Genomic DNA, 16331 nt, shown 5'->3' on the forward strand with positions numbered 1-16331 from the left:
GTGGTGGGCTGGAAGTGATCCACGTCTGCAGTTTGCCCACCCTGGTCTAGACAACAACCCTGTGAGAAAACAGAAGACGTCTGCCGAGAACGCTGACGGAAGGAATCCGAGCTGTCAGTGTGACGATCGAACAAAGCAGGAGATTTAAAAGGACATCGTTAGCAAGTCTCAGAACAACAGAACGGGTATTACATTTGTCTCCCATTTACAGAGAGAGGGGCAAGGCTTCTAGCTCTAAGAAACCAGAGGGTTTGGGACAGACAGACACCACAGCAACCTTGAACCACTCTGCATTCTTCCACTTCTTCAGCTAAGAAAGGAATCTGCTGGTGCACAAGCTAACTAAAAAGCTTCTGGCCTTCGAAGCAGACTTTTACGGGGCAAGTAAGCTCATAAAGACATAACAAGAGGTTACCTGTTAGTAGGAATCCCTCCACTGTTCTCACACACTGGGATGACTGTACCCATCCAAAAACCAGACAAATTACACACACACACACATACACCATCTTCTGCCTTTGAGCCACCAATTCCAACCGAATCTGGTTCCTATAGATCGATTCAACACTGCTCTGTAAATGAATGTCTCTCATTAGGGAAACGTTATTATGAGGCAAAGCCAAGGCCATCAAACTCCCTCCTCCCATTCTTTACACAGAGGGAGGTAAACCCACTTGCTCTTTCTAGTCCAAATGTCAGCCACGTTTGGATGACACCCACACCTGTCTACATTAATTCCAACTTAGTTAAGTGCCTGACCTATTGGAGGGATTAAACTTGTGCTTTACTGGCGGCTGGTGAAAGGCCTGACTCATCTGATTCACACAGGCACCATGACTGAGGAGGAGGCCTTGGCAGGGAACCTCCTAAAGTGCAGGGCAGCAGGTAAAGGTGTGTTACCTACAAAGGTGAGGTACAGGTAAGGTGGAAGGCACAGAGGTCCAAGGCCCGGGCTCCACAGGTGAGTGGAGCTGACTCTGCAAGGTGCAGCTGGGCCTTCTAGGCAAGTTACTAAGCCTCTCCGGCCTCAGTTTTCTCATTTAAAATGGGGCTTCTAATAGTACCACCTATCTCATCTGGGTGTCCTGAGGATTAAATGAGCAAATGACGTAAAGGCCTCAGCACAGTGCCTGGCACCCTGCAAGCACTAGGCAGTGAACCTTCTTCAGGCGACTCTTCACTAGCAAGTCTCTGGGAGCCACTGGCAAACTCAAGAGACCAGCGTCTATGCCTTTGGACTCTAAACTTCCCCAAGCCTCAGTCTCCTCATCTATCACGTGGCAACACCAAGATCGCCATACTGGGTTTTAGAAGCTTGAATGAATGCTTCTGAAAGTGCCCTGTCAGGCCACACGGATGCAAATGTTACCCTCCTTCCCTCAATCCCATCACTAGTAATGCCAAATGCTAACATGAAAAATGGGAGACGCAGTGTAACGGCTAGCAACAGACCAGAAGACTTAGGGCCAAGCAGTATCTGATAGATCCAACTCAACCAGTTGTCAGCATGAGTAAGGACCTTGACTGGGCGAGTCCCATGTCCCCACGTGCATTTAATAACTTGTAGTGCTTACATGCCTGAGTAACACTGCAGACGAAACTGTACAGCACAAGCCCATGTGCAGAGACAGCTCTGTCATCAGACCTTTGTATTCAGACCAAGCTGTCCCCATCCAGCATGGTATGGGAGTAAGGAGAGAATACACAGGCTGCTTCTTTATAGAATCTTCCAAGTGGAGGGAGGTTATGGGTGGTTTTGCTTCATTGTTAGGATGCTCTATCTGTTTCATATAAATTACCTGAGATTGCTTTGTAGTGACAATCGTCACATCAGCTTCATTTCTGCACCAAACGTTCCCAAGTGCGAAGGGTCTGGGGAGACCCAGGAACCCGCCCCCCACGCAGCGGCAGCCGCGGATGTGGGTGCCCACCTTCTCGTAGGGGATCTGTAGCAGCTCCAGCACCACGGCGTGGGCGCCCATGTTCCGGAGCAGGCGCTGCTGCTGCTTCCTGCTCTTCCGCACCGACGCGCTCTCTTGGACACAGAGTTTGCTGAGTCGAATCAAAATCTGGTACAAAGAAGGCATCAAAGTTTCTCCTCTGACCCCCATCTCAGTTCCGAGGACCTAACCTACAGCCTAGTGACTACAGCTCATGAGACCTCACAGTAGACTTGGAATTTGCTAAGGGAGTAGATCTTAAGCGCTCTTATCTCCCCCGACCGGCTCCCCCCAAAAACATAACTCTGTGAGTAATGGATGTTTAATTAACTTGACTATGGTAACCATTTCACAATGCATATGTATATCAAATCATCACTTTGTCAAGTATATTATAATTTTGTCAATTATACCTCAAAGTTGGAAAAAAAAATTTTTAAGAAAAAAGAAATCAATCTCAGAAAACTAGGAAGTGTAGTTGGAAAAAAGATTGCAGGGGGTGGTGTGGACAGAAAGGCAAAAGGATCACAGTATACTAAGAACATAAAACGAGGGAAACTCCTCTAACTTGTAGTATCCCTACTGATTGTATTAAACCAAAGCCACATACGGCTAAGAACAAGTCTTCCAGAATAACCAATGGATTACGGCTCCATCAGCAAGTGGGATGGTTTCAGAGCTCCTAAAATGAGATGACTCAGCAACATTGCCAAGGACTTGGGAAGAATTTGCTCCAGGGTAAAAAATACCAAGCTCCAACCTCCCAACTTTGAACTACCCTATGCAAAGATTCCTAAAGAACTATGGTTCTCATTGGTGGGTACTACGTGCCAGCCGCTGAGGTAAATCCTTGACAATTTCACCACTTAACTCTTCCTTCACCTGTAAACCTTCAGAAGTATAGGTGCTGGCGGCACCTATACAAGGTGAGGGGACTGAAGACACACAAATAATAAGTGGCAGAGCTGGATTTGAACCAAGACCTGACACTAAAACCCATGCACTTAACCTCAGAGGTTTACTTTCTCCCTGTTACACTTTCCATGAAGGGAAAAGCTCAAGAGGGGGCACTTACCTCTTTGACCACCCTGTAGTTATAGCTGCTGGTGCTTTCATGCTTCTGTGACTTGTTATTCCCCTCCTAGGAACCAAGATGAACATGAGTGGGGTTTGTACAACTCTTAGGATCCTGTCTGTTTGCTGGGATTAGCATCACAATTTACGAAAGAACAGGATTTTTGCAGCGTTTTCCAGCTGTCATGCTGGGTTTGTGCCTGTCATTCACTTGCTCACAACTCAGCTCCCCTCTGATGGGAGAGGATGCACATTATTGCACTGATGGGGGAGAGGATGATGGTCCAGGCATGGCTGGAGAACAGGTTCTTTCCCAAGTGCGTCTGCAAGCGACACCTGGTGCTAGTTCACTCAAAGTCTGTTCTACATGGGCCAAGGTGGCACGAGAGAGGACGCTGAACTTGTATTTGTAGCTCACTTCCTGGAAGAATGGCTGTCACCCTGTTAACAAGCAGACCTCTTGAGAATCAAGCCCATCCTATAATCTGCATTTTTATCTAAAACCGGAGGAGGACGTTTACTTGTTCTGAGGACCCCATCCATCTCCTCCTGTAGCGTAACTTTTGTGTCACCCACCTCTGTTTTCTTATGTTCATTTTCACCAGATGCACCGTCCATGGCCTCGTCGGGGCCCTGCCCTTTGTACACCCAAAGCTCTGACTTCTCCACGATGGATCTCAGTTGGTCCAAGTCTTGTTTGATCTGTTTGTAGTTGTCGACATCTTGGCTGGTAACAAGCAGTTGAACCTGAACGAATGCAATTCATTAGTGACTCACAACAGCCTCTCAGACAATGCCAACAACACATACAAACACACACACACACACACACACACAGCAACCCAACCTACCTGTTTGAAGGCCTGCAGGACCTCCTGCCTCTGACTGAAGTGCCGAAAGAGGAGCTGCAGGGCCCCTGACACCAGGGGTGGGTAGTCGTGCATTGTCAAATGGAGCAGGACCCGGAGGAAGGTTCTGCCGCCGTGGTCGTCCAGGTCCAGTGGCGTGTTCTCCTCACTGAGGGGAAAGGTCAAATGAGCCAAAACGCCCTCTCCCATGCCCTTGGGCCCAGACACACCTCACCTAGTGAGATTCCTGACTCTGTAGCCCACCCCAGCCAACCTGGCTTTTCATTGCCTCATTTAACAACATACAATCTTATTTGCTCTTCAACTATACTCTGAGGTGAGGGGGCAGTTAAGCTGTCACAACTGGGGACCTCCCTGGTGGCACAGTGGTTAAGAATCTGCCTGCCAAGGCAGGGGACATGGGTTCGATCCTTGGACCGGGAAGATCCCACATGCCTCAGAGCAACTAAGCCCCTGCGCCACAACTACTGAGCCTGCGCTCTAGAGGCCATGAGCTACAACTACTGAGCCTGCATGCCACAACTACTGAAGCCAGCGCGCCTAGAGCCCGTGCTCCGCAACAAGAGAAGCCACCGCGATGAGAAGCCCGCGCACCGCAATGAAGAGTAGCCCCCCGCTCGCCGCAACTAGAGAAAGCCTGTGGGCGGCAACGAAGACCCAATGCAGCCAAAAATAAATAAATTAAAAAAAATAAAAAGATGTCACAACTGTCAAATTTTTAACCAAAGTCCCCACCTTCCCACAGTGACAGGCCTGGCCAGATTCCCAACTGGTGTTCTGCTGGGCTTCACCTGTGGTTTGAGAGCTGCACACAGCTGTGTTTCTCCCGAGTTACTAGTTTATTTTTTATTTAAGATGCTCTAATTCAGCACCTAGCAAACCCTCTGTGGTGAAGGATGAGCTTTTTTTATGTCTAGTCTGTAGCCAACTGCTGTCTTGGTCTGTACCATGTCCACTGATGGTGCACTTGGATGCGGTCACAGTATCCAACTGCCATCAAAGTGCCCAAAGGCTCACTTATCTAACCCGGTAGCAAGCGGTTTGGTCCCACAGACCCCACTTCGCGGAGTGTTGCCGCGAATCACCCCAACTCAGTGTTCCTCCAACTGGGGTTAATCAGTATATTATCAGGGGTTCTCTCAATATCTACGGTAACTTGATTGTGTGTTACTTATACAAGTAAAAATGTAATAAGCACGTGCTGGAGCAAATGGCAGGCCACCTCGAACCTGAGCGCTGCCACTCAGTTTTTGTGTCGGTGCCCAATTTGTATTTCCAGTCAAATGAAGGCCGAATGCTGGGACCTCTGTGGCTGCAGACAAGCAAGAAAGCCACAGATGGGACTCAGCGCGTAAATCCTCTGCCCGTGCTATGTGCTCCAAAAAGGTGTGAAGAAGCTTTCATTGCTGTTCAATATCAGGAAAGCGGTGGGAGAGCTGAGACACCACCCGGCAGACCGAAATGACATCAGGTTAAACTCAAAACCCCTAAGTTTCAGAACAGCAACCTCTTCCACAGAGTAAACGCTGCTGCTAATTCAAATTTCACAGGTTTTACATTAAGCACTGTGGTAGACTGTTAACATCGGTGGTCCCTCTCTGGTCTAAACACTCTTGTATATGTCCCTCCCACACTGATGCTGGGCTCGGCTGGGCGATTTGCTCTGACCAATAGGACATTAGCAACATGATGCAAGCAGAGGCTTGCTTAGTGCTTGCACATTGTTGGCCTCTGCACTTAGAGCCAGTCACCAAGCTATGCAGAAGCCCAAGATATTCGTGTGCAGAGAGAGACAAGTCCCAGCCTTACTGACACCTCCACCAAGGAGCCAGAAATGCGAGGAGAGCAACATGGACGTGCCAGCCCCAGTCACAGCTACCACAGCTGCACGACAGACCCAACAGTGACCAACAGAAGAATCATCCAGCTGAGCCCCCGTCAACCCACAGAACTGTGAGAGGCAATAAAATGACTGTTGTTTTAATCCATTAAGTTTTAAGAGTAGGTTATTACATGGCAGTAGGTAACTCAACCAAGTGTGCATATTCTAAGAGTTATGCATAGAGGGTGTTTATACCAAGTTTGCCGGCATTTGAGGCTTATAGGTATTTGAGTCTCGTAACAGTGTTTTGAGTCGACACTGAGCAATCTCATCTTTTAGAAAGGGGTTCATACATTAATCTCACATTAGGGACAATGAAAGAACAGTTATAAGTGCCTGTGTCCTTTTCATTGTTGCTTGGCTTCTAAAGGGCTTGGGGGTGACTGCAGCCCATTAGCAGCAATGATCTTGCTACACTCACTCTGTTTCGAGCCCCCCCTTTCTTTCAACTCTATTTCCTCACCATTTAAAAAAGTTTTGTAATGTGTGTACTTTGGGAAACCTCCGTCAATTCTTTCTGTCGTAAGAAGGAAACACACACACACATGAACCCAACTAAGATCACTCTGACCTGAGTACTGAGAGTTATAAAGAAAGCAGTCAAACAACCTAAACCCAAAGACTAAACGTTTCCTAGAACAGTAAAGGAGAAGCCTTTGAGAGCTAGAAAAGAGAAGCCTCCCCCATCTTAGAACCACCTACAAAACAGAAACTGAAAATATACTTTCCTTCCTCCGAAGATGCCCTCGGCTTGCTCCTCAATGTGTTCAAAGTCAAGAGCACCTGCAAAGTCGGAGAACAGAACTTCAGGTGCAGGAAGGGGTGAAAACGTGTTGCTCGTGAACTTCCCCCAAAACAGGCTTGCCCCTGCCCCTCAGGCCTCGACAGGTGGGGTTATTCCTACCACCACCCTTCTCCTTATCCATCACCACTATTTCCTGGGCAGGGAAAAGCATCCACCATGAGTAAAAGCTGGTAGTGGACAGTAAATTTTCTTGGAGTTTTGTTTTGGGTTTTTTGTTTTTTGGGTTTTTGTATTTCACCGTAACACTAGAACCCTCAGCTGTCTTATGACTAAGACACTCCAAGATGGAAGGAAATAAGACCTATCCCAGAAGGGATCTGGGCCCTTTCAATTATTCCCCTGCCCCAGAAGGGTGACTCTCAGGGTCTCATTCTAAAATGCAGTCATCTTCAAAAACGTTCACATATTACCCTTGTTCTACAACGTACTCTTTGGACTTCCAGTTTTCATTAGACCCAGGTCCCATTTTATGGCTCAAACCCCATTCTGGCATCACTAACCTGGTACATTACTTGGTCCCTCTTGGCTGCTGTTTCCGGAGGATGTTTCCGAAGTCTGGGAATTGCTTTCATCAAACTCCCGCTTAAATATACACAGGAGGCAGGAGATCCTATAATCCAACCTCACATTCAAAATAAACTAAAGAATCAAGTGGAAATGGAAACAGATTGGTTACATTAGCAGACCACCTGGAACATTCTGCCAAGCCACCGCACTCTGGCTGGGCCTGGCGTCTGCTGCATCAATTACCTTAAACACTACGTGAGTCAGATATTTGGCTTAGATTTCAACAGTCACTTTAACAAAAGACTTCTAGGAGTATATCAAGTTTGCCCACAGCACCTTAGCTTCTAGTGTAAACTCCAGCGTCCCGGCAATTAATTTAATGCTCAGAACAATAAATCACTCACTCCCCACTCCATCCTCTATAAAACATTGCTTTAGTTCAGCAAGTATTGAATGACAACTCTGGACCTTAAGAAGGGTGAAGTTGGCTGCTTCTAAAAGAACTGACAGAGAAAAATGTGTTTTCAGTACTGAAAATTAGTTTGGTTCTTATTTTCTATTACTGATTGTTTTCTTTGATGTAGATACAAACCTTTGGGCTCCCTCTTCTTTCACTCCCTGTATCCCCTCCCTGTCCACTCCAACAGAAAGCCACTTTTTCCATGTTTGTGGCTGGAGCCAAAAAGAAAGATCAACCACCTGGCATTGTTTAAGGGCCTTACCGACATTCTCCCTTCCATTCTCTCATCTCTGCCTGGCCCTCCTGGCGACCTTACCCAATGCCAGGGCTGTCACCTCTCCTGGATTGAAACAGATATTTGGCTTATCTTCCAGGCTCTTGGTCCACGTTTCCTACTGACTGCGGGACATCCCCTTTGGTGTTTTCCCAGAGTCTCAAACTCAGTATTGTACCAAAGTAACAGTGTCCATTCTGCCTGGGTTCTCCCGCCCTCTGTCAACCTCAGGACCATCAACTCTTCCTTCCTTGATACACACATCTCATCAGTGACCAAGCCCTGCGGGTTCTACCTCTGCCACTCCTCACGGATCTCTCTCCTGCCGTCGTTTACCCCCGCTCATGGCCTCTATCTCCCTCCTCGGCCATTACAGAAACAAGTTTACCAGATCCACATCTCAAAGGTGCTTATTCTTAGGTTAGCCCCCTGCTTGAAAGCATTCAAAGGCTCCCCACAGAGTAAAGTCCTAATACTTCAGGCACCCAGAGCTCCCTAGAGCATGGCGCAGTCTGCCGTTCCAACCTCATTTCTGATAACTTCCCTTCAGCACCGCTCCACGTCCCTGCCCAAGGAGAACAGCTTACTGATCCATGCGCCACGATGCCCCGGTTCAACCCGCTCCATCCACCTGAGAACGCCCCCTTGTTTCTATACATATCCCGTCCAGGCCTAAAGGCTCAGAGAAAATCTTACCTCCTCTGGTCCTTACTAAATGGGATCACATGACCTACCCGCATCGCAGGAGAACACTTTTCTCATGGTTTTATTTCCATGTACACACAGCTTCATCACACCTTATCTTCCTATTAGACTATAAACCCCCTGTAGACATAGCCCGTGTCCAAATCATCTGTGCCTTCCTCATAGAGCCCAGCAAAGTGCCTTGCATATGGTTAAGGGATCAGTAACTATCTGCTGAAAGAATGAATCCATCAACCAAATGTTCTCAGATTACTACAGTGAGTAGACCTCAAGATGTGACCAAGTTTCACACCGCATCAATTCTGATAAACATGCACGATATTCGCATACTTGGGACCTGTAAGCCATGGCCTAAGAAATCCTTGAGATCCTTCTCTACTTTTGGTCAGACATAAATTCAATGAGTTTTCTTCTTTATTTAAATAACTCTTTATTGTCTTCAGTAATTATTTTGAGGAGTCCCACTAATGTTTTCAAACCATTAGTTAACTGTGATTTCAGAATCGAAAAAAAATCCTCAAATCTGTAAACATTTATAGTTCTCTACTCCATGTTCTGGGGTTGAGATTAGGCAGTACGGGATGAAAGAGAAAGGTGATAACAGTATTCTATTCATGAAGGAACAGCTGATTCTGTTAATGAATAAAAAATTACCAAGGAGGAGAAAGAGGAAAATGCACACTTTTGGCAGGCTGGGAGGTTCTCATATGGAAGATCACGGCCTCTCCAGTAAACTGGCTCCCACCTCCTCTTGCCTATGCCAGTACTTTGCTCCTACAATTATCCTCTCTCCCCTTCGTCAGTAAGTCTTCCCTCTCTACATGATCACTCCCATTCAGCATACAATCTTACTGACATCTCCCAACTTAAATATTACCAATAATCACCCTGCAGCCACCTTCCCACTTTTCTCTGTTCATCTTTACAGCAAATCCACTCAAGAGGTTGTATGTACTGACTCCCCATTTCATCTTCTCCCATTCTCTCTTGAACCTGACCTGTTCCCAGACTTGTCAAGTATGCTCCCACCTCAGGTCTTTGCATTTATTGTTCCCTCTTGGAGTCCCGGAGACTGTTTTCCTAGATACCCACATACTAGCTCCCTCATTGCATTCAGGTCTCTGATCAAGTAACCTTAATGGGGAGACCTTCTCTGACAACCCCATCAAAAACAGTATCCGTGGCCTTTACCCCCAATGGCCTCCAAACCATCTTGACTCTCTGTTGTATTTTAACATCCTTAGTATATACATTTTTATATGTCTATGCCTCCTATCAAAATGTAAGCAGGAATGATTCTGTTCATTGCTGGATCTTCAGTGCTTAAAAGTACTCGGCATGCTCTGACAAGTACAGGTTTCTGGTAACTGACTATACTGCTGAACTGAATGAATAAGCATTTTCAGAACTCTAATGGAAAACTGATGAATTCATAAAAGTGCTAACAAAAGATCAAGATGAAAAAAAAATTAATTACATGGGACTGAGTGAACTGATGAGGATGATTATAATTTTTGTGACTTTGTTTGAATAAAAAAAAAAAAAATCCCACAAGGACTCAGAGGCAAAAAATATACAAATCAATTTTCACTGCAAAGTAGCTGTTACAGTGGAGGATTACTGGACTGAATGTCAATATTATGACATAGTATGAGTGTGTTTCATGTTTGGTAATTGCAATCATTGTTGCTTTTGTTGTGGTCATCCATTTACAATGCTTGGTGTCAGTTTATTTATCTCTTGTAAAAATAAAATACAGTGTGTGTGTGTGAAAAAAAGATTAAATGAGATAATGCATATGAAAAAAAAGCATTAGAAACAAATATGCTTTACTCTCATTGTTAACTGAAATGGTAGATGATGTTTAAATTGTATAATTATAATTAGTTTGTAATGTGGTACTCAAAATTTAAACAAATATATCCCTCTCACAGTAACACTGTTAGAGGTAAAACAAACAAACAAAAAAAAGTACTCGGCATGGAATCAGTCTCTATAAATGGCTGTTGAATGAATGAATGAATGAATGAATAAGGGAGGGAGGAAGGGAAGGATTGAGGGAGGAGTTACAAACTTAACGGAACCTTGACTGAGTTATGAACAAAAAACAGGGAATTCAGCTATGTACAGAAGCATAAGTGAGTTAATTCTAAGTGGGTGAAGGCAGAGACCAATGACTAGGGAGATCTAAGGTAACTGCAGAAAGTCTGGCATGGCTGGAGGAACAGGGCAGGCTGGGGAGGGGCAGGAGATGACAGCACAGGGTGCAGAGGGCCAGTTCAGAAAGAGCACTTGAGGCTGAGCTAAGACTCTACCTCCACTCTCTTCCCAGAAAGCCTAGGGCTCCATCAAAGCAGGGACACCGGATGCAGATGGTCCCCTGGGAAGCACACTCCCGCCCACCCTGCCCCCGCCCCGGCCCATGGTTACCTGGAGTATTTCAATGATCTTCAACTTGGTGTCCATCACCATGATGTCCTCCTTCTCCGGCTCTGCTTGCTTCACGTTGCCCTCAGGGGCGGCGGCCGTGGGAGTCATGGGCAGGAAGCCTCCTCCCCGGAGCACCACCTGGGTCATCAGCTCTCCAACCCCATGGATGGACCGCATCACGTTACTACCTAGGAAGGGCCAGGACACACCTTGGTCGTGACAGATCCCTGGTGTGCGCTCAGGGCACCTGGCCAAGGGCGGAGGCTCTTCGGGACAAATCATTTAACATGTCTCTGTTCCAATACATTCTAAGACCCCGGGAACCCGAAACGGTTAACACCCATCAGAAATGCAGGGCTTCAAGGAGTAGGGGAAAGAGTATGGAGCATTTATGTATGTTAATTCACCTGCCAAATTTTATTGGTCCCCTACTACATGCTTGTTGCTGTGCACAGAACTAGGGCTGCAGGAGCTAACAAGACACACATCTGGTGCTGCTACCAATAGCCACTTGATCTTGAATACATTATGCTACCTCTGAGGGTCAGTTTCTTCCACTGTAAAATGAGAATAACGGAGCCCAACTGACACAGATTAAGTGGCAAAATGTATGCAAAATGACTGAGCACAGGCCCTAACAGATAGTAGGACGTAAGTAAACGTACTTTTTCTATTCTAGCTGTAGAGACCAGTTAAACAATAATCCGCACATGAGTACCTAGTATGTGTCTACTACGACCCTAAAACAGAAGGGAAAAAAAACCATATAAAGGCAGATTTTCCTATTTACAGATTGGAAATAGGATACCCAGACACAGTCTGGATTTCACTTATTCATATACTAATATAAACATCTGAGGACCTCATGACACATCAAGAACAATGACAGGACATGTATTTTTAAGACATAAGCATTAGGCAAGTGTTAGGCAACTTTCAAATGGTGCAGTGAAATGTACAGACTCATATGTATAACTATAAAAAATACAATAAAGTGTTAATAATCATTGACTCTAAGTCGTGGGTCTATAGGTGTCCACTGTACTATTCTTTCCGCCTTTATTTATATCTGAAAATGTTCATAATGAAAAGTTGAGAAGAAAAGGACAAAGAAAGGACACGCCATCACACAGTAAGTATGAGAACAGCAGGAGGAGGAGAGGCCGGGCAAGCGTGTCACGACGCATGGGCGCCATGAGATCTCCCTCCTCAGCTTCTCCATGTTATTCTCACCTTTATTCTCCTCTCCCTTCGCCATCTTGCTGATGGGGAAGATTGTGGTCACGTGCACACAGTCCAATATGGCCAGGAGGATTTTGGTTAATCGTAGAAGGTCAGAGAAGTTGTAGAAACCAAAGTATATGAGATTCCTAGCTAAGTTTACAACCTATTGTATTTAAAAAAGAGAGAGAGGAGGAAGATGGTATTAAGTAAACAGTATCCTTCACTTCCATTTTAGGTTAACTATTTTATAAATGACTGATTCTGACCTTCTTTACAGTAAGAGAAGGCATTTATTTTACTTGCAGTTTCTGACCAAATTTCATTTTGTTTCATAAGGAGAAAAAATAAGAAATAAAACCCTGCAAAGCTACTGATCTGCTCTGTTGACTGGTTAATAAAAAACTGACCTCATCACTGGCTCTGTGCAGCTTCCCAGAGATAATACAGGGCAAGCCAAGGTATACAAATCAAGGACACAGATAACAGCAGTCCTTGGAAATCTAACTCCTCAAAAGGCAAAGTGATCTCAAAGAGAAATACTCAACTCAAAGGTAATAAGGATTTATGTCCCTCAAGTGATTAATCTATGACAGATCCCAAGCACAGACTGTTTCTTTCCTGTCACTTTTAAAATAATGTACAGATTATACATAATGTTCTATCCTTTCTACATGATTCAGTTCACCACATGTATTTCTTCCACGAGCATAACTACCTCAAGCCAAGTGACTGGTATTAGTTCTATTTTACTTGGCAACAAAACTGAGCTGAATTCCTTTTTATTACAAAACCAGAGTAGCATGATAAAAAAAAAATCACCACCTATTTTCTATTTACCCCATAGAAAAATGATCAATAAAAAGCAGACAAAACACACAGATCACTTCACCATGAGTTACCTCAAATGTAAGTTTATTTTTCTCCTTATCAGAGAAAGGGAACCTCTGACACACCACATCTCTTAAATACTCCTCCACAAATTCCATAGTCTGAGCAAACCTCTCCTTAATTTCATCTTTGGAAGTGCCACTACTATCATAGCTAAAAGGAAAGGAGAAAGAAAAGGAAATCAAATTTCAAGTTCTAACCAGTGAGGCCTTCCCTGTTTGCTCAGCCCCCAAAGCTATCACCATCCACCCCAACACTTCCCATCCTCCTGCCCCTACTTCACTTTTTCCTCCTCAGCACCCATCACACCAAGGTATATATTTTAGTCCTTTATCTTGGTTACTGTCTGTCCTTCCCCGCTAGTGTACACACAGTATTCTTGTTTGTTCCCAGATAGATTCCTTGAGCCTGGCATGAGGGAGACACTTTAATATTTGTAGAATAAAAGAGATATAAAAGGACAATCATGCCATCTTTTACATTCTTGAGGAAACAAATAACATTTGCCACCCTTAATTATATTTTAAGCTTAAAGAAAAAATGACTTCATCTTTCCTCTCCGATTTAACTAGACTTATTAACCTGACCATAAGTGGTTTGTCTTCCGCTACGTAGAACACTGTAACTAAGAAGTTTTAAAGGAACATGAATGAGGTCTTAACAGGGTGAAGGAGCCAGGCTCACTCATCAATGGCGATCTCGGAGGGAATCTCGGACCAGAGGCGGGCGTATTTCACGGGAGTGACTTGCTCCTGTGGGTCTCGGTCCACATGCATGTGGAGCATGAGACGGCAGAAGGACGCCCGCAGGTCATAGGGCAGGTTCTCATCAGACATGCAGCGGAGAATGAGATCCACGTCCAGCTGGCCCGAGATTTCGTTGATGGCGAGGTACTGGCGGTCCAGGCACATCCTCGCAAAGAGGTTCAGCTGGTACCTGGAGAAAAGGAAAGTTACACAGGGCTCACTCTCATGGAAACACACACAGCAGGAGAGTCGCAGGGGGGCCCCAACTCTCATAGGAGTGACAGGTGGCCACGGGAACTTACACATCAACACTCTTCACTTGCTTGTGTATGCAAACTCTGGCTTCTGTACCAAGCGGAAAAAGGAACAGTTCAAGCCACGCCAACAGTCACGTGTGCCTACCCCGCTGTGTGGGAGTAATTACATGGCTAGTTGATGCCATTGTGCCCTTGTTTATTTTATAAAATGGTGTGGGGGGGAAGCATTAGGCTGAAAACGGTTGCCTGTTTCTTTAGTTCTGCTTTTATGCAGCACGTGAAAGACCGCATAGGAAATGGTAAAGGTTTCAGACCCTTACTGAGTCTGCTTAGAAATTTTATGATACTTTCAGGGTCTTATCCCATAGAGCTCTCCTCTTTGACTTTTACACACACGTGAAAAACATGGTATTAAAAATAGGGGGCTCCTCAAAATGTTACGGTTTCTTCCTCACCTAGTTACATATGATCTCTGTTAACTTCCAAATTTGACCACTGAAACACTCTTTCTCATTCACTGCCAGCAGAAGACATAGCAAACATTAAAAGAGTAACCACACCCATAATGTGAAATAAGAAAGCCTTAAGGTTCCACGGTGGCCAATTCCAGCTTCTGACTTTAAAACCCTATTTATTACCAAGAATCATGAGTTGGAAATATTCTCAACTGCACTAGGTATCAGTGAAATGAGGATTAACCTATGTTCTATTTCATGCTCGTAAGATTAACAAAAATTAAAAAAGCATCACAGTATTCAGAGATAGCAAAGACAAAGGGAAACAAAAGTTCTCTTTTGGTGGGAGTGTACACCAAAATAGCCAATTTAGGATTGGTTGCTCAGTTTAAAATATGCATACCCCCCAATCTCATAATTCCCTGGTGTGGAATGGAAACTCCTACACATATGCACAAATTTGAACAAGGATATTTCCCGACATGAAAAACTAAATTGTGGCATACACTGAATATCAAAGAGCAATGAAAATGCGGCACAGTAATAAAATGGAATAGCATTCAGCAGTCAAAATTAAAGAAATGGATCTACCACTGTTAGCATGAATCCATTTCAGAAACAATATGAAAAAATAAGGCAGATTTCAGAACGGAACTCAGACTTTGGAACCATTTATATAAAATTTTAAGAATCAACAAAATACTACGTATTATTTATGAATGTACAGAAATGTAAAATATAAACACACAAAGAGTGTGGAAGGTCACACACCATCTGCATGAATGGAGAGAAAGAATACAGGAGGTAACAAAGGGCATTGTAATTGCAAAGTTTCATTTATTTCTATTAAAAAATGCTGTAAGCACTTCCTCATCTTTCCTTCCCTCTTCTTTTATTTTAAAAGTATTTATTGAGTCAGCAGATCTCAGAGCTGGGACCGAGGTGACACTGGGATGGAGGAGGTGACTGGCAGTGATGGAGACTGAGCGACATGGCGGGGACAGTGCCAGCAAGCTTCGTGCTGTCCGAGGAAGGAGTTATGAATACAGAAGCGTGAAGGCTAGAATAACGCTACCGTGTTGGAACAGAATTGGAAGTACTGATGTGAACTCATGATTTTTATTACATTTATATAGATCGCTATAGAAATAGATATGTGTGTGTCTACGTGGACAGACAGACAGACAGACGTGTGTACAGACACACACATTTCCTAGCTCTGTCTGCAAAAGTTCTATGACGTTGTAAGTATTGTCTCTATTTTACAGATAAAGAAACTGGGACATAAAGAGGTGAATAACTTGACCAAAGTCAAAAAGCTACTATGTAGAGAGGTGACCCCGCAGCCTGACTCTTAACTACTACAAAATATATCCGTGTCACGTGCCATGCTATGTAGGGATCAACTGTAACTGGGGGCTGATGCAAACGCTCAGCCTTCCTCTGACGGAACCACCCCCAGATGGCCATGTCCTATCTAAGTATCAACGAAACCTTACACTCTACAAACTCCTGAAGTACACAGCCGTCTTTCTGACAGACGGTCTCATGAGAGGACCCCCGTGCCGCCCTCGCACCTGTAGTAGCTGAGGACGTCCCGGTCTTCTTTCTGACCCTCCTTAGCATCCTGCGCCAGCTCCCTCACACTCTTACTGCGAACCTCTTTGTTGCCGTCCCTCCAAAACAGCCACACCTCTTCCTCATCCTCTCCTGCCTCCAGAGCGTTCTCTCCAGTAGAAACACCTTCAAATTCGAAACGAGAGAGCACCAACCTGGAAAATAAGAGGAGGGAGGAAACTCATTACATTAGAAATC

The 16331-nt window shown here is 44.8% G+C and overlaps 1 protein-coding gene across 1 annotated transcript in view; it reads right to left on the reverse strand.

Moving 5' to 3' along the window:
- The window catches only part of ITPR1 (inositol 1,4,5-trisphosphate receptor type 1), a 320598-nt gene that overhangs the window by 147304 nt on the left and 156963 nt on the right, over positions 1-16331 (reverse strand). Inside the window, exons 20-30 of the mRNA XM_057554628.1 lie at positions 16094-16288; positions 13743-13994; positions 13070-13211; positions 12180-12333; positions 10947-11134; positions 7071-7209; positions 6490-6548; positions 3866-4027; positions 3591-3761; positions 3016-3081; positions 1932-2069 (exon numbers count right to left, since the gene is read on the reverse strand). Of these exons, the coding sequence (XP_057410611.1) occupies positions 1932-2069; positions 3016-3081; positions 3591-3761; positions 3866-4027; positions 6490-6548; positions 7071-7209; positions 10947-11134; positions 12180-12333; positions 13070-13211; positions 13743-13994; positions 16094-16288 (1666 nt within the window). The remainder of the gene's footprint in view (positions 1-1931; positions 2070-3015; positions 3082-3590; positions 3762-3865; positions 4028-6489; positions 6549-7070; positions 7210-10946; positions 11135-12179; positions 12334-13069; positions 13212-13742; positions 13995-16093; positions 16289-16331) is intronic.

The sequence above is a fragment of the Balaenoptera acutorostrata genome, chromosome 10 (genome assembly GCF_949987535.1).
Source record: "Balaenoptera acutorostrata chromosome 10, mBalAcu1.1, whole genome shotgun sequence".
Lineage (NCBI taxonomy): Eukaryota > Metazoa > Chordata > Mammalia > Artiodactyla > Balaenopteridae > Balaenoptera > Balaenoptera acutorostrata.